The 3,991-nt window shown below is 37.6% G+C and overlaps 1 protein-coding gene across 1 annotated transcript in view; it reads left to right on the top strand.

Moving 5' to 3' along the window:
• The window catches only part of dtx3la (deltex E3 ubiquitin ligase 3L a), a 10,016-nt gene extending 7,523 nt beyond the window's left edge, over positions 1 to 2,493 (top strand). Inside the window, exons 4-5 of the mRNA XM_005747460.1 lie at positions 1,193 to 1,404; positions 2,049 to 2,493. Coding sequence (XP_005747517.1) covers positions 1,193 to 1,404; positions 2,049 to 2,115 — 279 coding nt within the window. The 3' untranslated portion in view covers positions 2,116 to 2,493. The remainder of the gene's footprint in view (positions 1 to 1,192; positions 1,405 to 2,048) is intronic.
• Positions 2,494 to 3,991: the final 1,498 nt, after the last annotated feature.

The following is a 3,991-nucleotide window of genomic DNA, read 5'->3' as shown; positions in this document are numbered from 1 at the left end:
TGCTGTCGTACCATGCAGTGATGCAGGTAGTCAGTGTGTCTCCCAAATCTAAACTGGGAACTGGTTCCACAGAAGAGGTGTCTGAAAGCGGAAGGTCTCCCATTTTAGTTTTAAATACTCTAGGAACCACAAGTAAGGAATCTCCAGAAGGATATTTAAACTCTTGAGTAGCTTTTAAGTATTTTGGGGGGCTTTGAGGAGCACAATTTGATCAATTTTGCAACATTTGACTGAGTCTTAGATAAACTGTGCACATTCTACTACTATCAACAGTCATTTTATCAATATACTAGTGACCCCGTTCCTCTGATAAATCATGTGGTAAAGTTTCTGTATACTCTTCCTATCATTCATCCTATCATTAAGTTAATCTTAATTTTGTATCTCCCAATATTTTTTTTTTTTTTTTGAGGACTGGGCAGGGGTTTTCTGGTATTTCTGAGGTGTAACAGGAAATAGATTTAGCTAACAACTGATTTAGCAACCACCAGAAAAGCAAAAGAAAACCAAACCAAAATAAAAAAAAACACACTTGACCACTCTGCAGTGTGTTGCTGTCTAGATAACTAATATCACAGGTCCATCAGTAAACTGCTTAATATGAACAATTTTTCTCTTCATTTTTTTCTTTTCCTTTTTTCGTTTTTGCCTCTCTCAGGTTACAGCTAGATAATTACATTCAAAATTAGCATTCCGACTTTATCTAACAAAAATGTGAGTTGGATAAATCACCACAGTAGACATGGTGTCAATACATATATCAGAATTTGTTCTGTGATGATGAAAGAGTGCACACGCTTAGCTCAGGGTGAACGTACTCACAATTTGCTGAACTTAACCTGATCGGGTGTTCTGGAATGGGGAAACAGAATTCCTCTGAGTCAATCAAGTCAGAGTCTATTTTTAAATTAAATTAAAATCTCGCCTTAGTTAATGTGCATATTTTACCTGTGGGCTTTATAGCCTGCTATTAAATAAAACCTCAGAACTCTTGCTTAGGCTAAAAATATTTTTAATAAAGAATAAGCAAAGTACTAAACAAAAATCTAAATAGTTTTGTTAATAGTTATTAATTACAGTTTTATATATTTAATTAACTCTTTAAAATATGATGACTTAAGTACAGTGTGGTTAGACTTAAGCACATGGTTTAATGAATGTCTATTTATGCACTAAACATATCTTCCTATAGGAGATGCACCCTCACCCTGGCCAGCATTATGCTGGGGAAGTACTCTGTGCTTACCTGCCTCACAACCATGAAGGCAAGAAGGTTCTTGCTCTGCTGGAAAAGGCATTCAATCAGAAGCTTCTGTTTAGAATAACCACAAATGGAGATGGAGAGGACGTGATCACTACAAGTTCCATTCCACTAAAAATACATTCAGAAGGTGGAAACATATTGTGAGTATACTATAGCAGACTTGGTTTGAAAGGCCTAATGCTTATCCCTTTTAATTGTGCAGCACTTTGGTTAAGCCTTGATTTTAAATGTGCTTAGAAATAAACTGACTTGACTTGAAGTAAAATGAGCAAGCAAGCAAACAAACAAACACAAACACATTTACAATTGTGTGTTAGAAACTGAAATGTCTAGACAGATGGCAGATGACCACTCCTTCCTCAGCCTGGTTCTGCTGGAGGTTTCATCCTGTTAAAAGGGAGTTTTATTCTTCCCACTGTCGCCAAAGTGCTTGCTCAAAGGGGGTCATATGATTGTCGGGTTTTTCTCTGTATGTATTATTGTACCTTACAATATAAAGCACCTTGAGGCGACTGTTGTTGTGATTTGGTGCTGTATAAATAAAACTGAATTGAACTGAACTCATAAAATTAGATCACTGAAAGAACACTACTGTTAAAGTTACTGATTTAATAGGTAGCTTTAAATATATTATTTAGTCCCAATTTTCTGTCTTTACATCTACATGGGAGTGTGTGTGTGTGTGTGTGTGTGTGTGTGTGTGTGTGTGTGTGTGTGTGTGTGTGTGTGTGATGACAATTATTTTTTAATTTAATTTTTTAATTTCTAATCTGTATTCTTTCAGTGATGGCCCAGATGCTGACTACCTGAAGATTATGAAAAAGCTACTGAACAATAATGGCATTAAATAACATAAGACATACTGGTTAATAGATGGATAAAGCTACATTTTTTCTTTTTCCTGTAGCAGAATTAAGAAGAAAAGGTGGTTGCAGTTTAGGATGAAAAGCAGATTGTGTACTGAATAGTTTGGTGGTTTAGTCCTGTCTGCATGCCAGTAATATTCGCCCACTACGCAACCACCAATTTACATGTAATAGATAAGTTATACGCAGAACTATATGTAAAATTAAGCCCTGCTTATGCCCCCTGGCTATTAGTGTAAAGATTTAAGTAGAATGGAAAAAAATAATAGATTAATTATTTTATATATTTTATTTCTTATGCATACTTGTAAGTTATGTATTGTGTTGTTGTCAATTAAAAATAGCACAGATGTTGATATTCAAGAGGCTGTCATTGCTCTTAAAGCAGTATGCTTCCATTTGAATTTGTAGCCAGCAACAAATGTCCAGACTCTCCTCAAAGACCTGCACAGATTTTGGAGAGTCTTGAAACTTGTTTAAGTCTTTCTTCAAAGATTGTGCTGGTTATTGGAGAGACCTGAGGCACACACACACACATATATGCACAAACACACACACACACACACACACACGCACACACACACACACACACTGTATCTCTCCCTCTCCAGTGCAAGACTGAGATAGTCTTAAAATTCGTGGATCACAGACGCTTCCTCCTCAACTAAAAGCTATCTTACTAAAAGTTATTGCAGAAGAGTTTACAATAAGACAGCAAGAAAAGAAAGGGGCAATTTAATTCCGAATATTTAAAGAAATTTAAATGGTTTCTTCTAGTGCAATCAGAAAACCCATAAAAACACAATTTAAAATCCAGTGCCTTTCATGTAGATGTCACCTGGAAAGGAAGACAAAGTGAAGAAGCCCAATCACATTAATCAGGCACAAAGAGCTCAAATTAGAACCCACATCAAGTAGTTTAAGCAACAGACACATCTCAGCATCACCTACTCAGAGGAAACTATGTCAAACTGGCTTAGTCTTCAACTGCTTTGAAGAACCCAAACGAACAAGACCAAGAAGTAAGACAGAACTACTTGACCCATTAACAGTGTTGGGGAGTAACGGAATACATGTACCGCCGTTACGTATTTAAAATACAAAATATGAGTAACTGTATTCCGTTACAGTTACCGTTTATAAAGGTGGTATTTAGAATACAGTCACTTTGTTGAAATAAATGGATTACACGGCGGTACTTCCCTGTTTCATATTGTGGCGGATCAGGCCTGTTTGGGTTTTGTTTGACAGCTACGTTCTGTTGTTCCAGGCGGCAGCGCCATGGTTACAGGGTGACGCTCTCTCTCTGCGTGTTTCCTGGGTGAGAGAGGCCTTTTTGTTGTTGTTGTGCTAAGCTAATAGGCAGAATGCTACCGGTATAGCTCTAAAGAATGTAGCATCATAGGCAGTGTAGTCCGTGCTGCAGGGAGAATGGACTGCCATACCCGTTATTTGTCTGTGAGCGAGGGAGGGAGAAAAAGGAAGTATGAGCTGTCATCGAGCAAAAACGGGAGCTGGAAACATGTAAATATAATAATAACCACTGCAGCCAAGAAGAGTGCCTGACGAGCCCAGTTGTAAGTAAGCTATTAAGACAATAAGTTCCGTTGGAGCAGCCTTTCAACGCCTCTCTCTGTCTCTCGCTAGCAAAGTTGACCCAGACAACAAAGTAAAGCTAGTTTTCGGCTATGAGCCCAACGTATTAGCCAGAGGTCCCTTTACTACGGTTCGGAGCCGCGGACCTTCAGTAACAGTAATAAATCACAGCAATAGTACATTCACGTTGTTGTAAAAAGCATGATAATATATTAAGTAATCCAAAGTATTCAGAATACGTTACTGTCATTGAGTAACGTAACGG

This window comes from Pundamilia nyererei, unplaced genomic scaffold (assembly GCF_000239375.1).
Source record: "Pundamilia nyererei isolate P.nyererei 1_Seehausen unplaced genomic scaffold, PunNye1.0 scaffold00198, whole genome shotgun sequence".
Classification (NCBI taxonomy): Eukaryota; Metazoa; Chordata; class Actinopteri; order Cichliformes; family Cichlidae; genus Pundamilia; species Pundamilia nyererei.
Note: the sequence above shows the minus strand (reverse complement) of the source record. Positions and strands in the feature narration are given on the sequence as shown.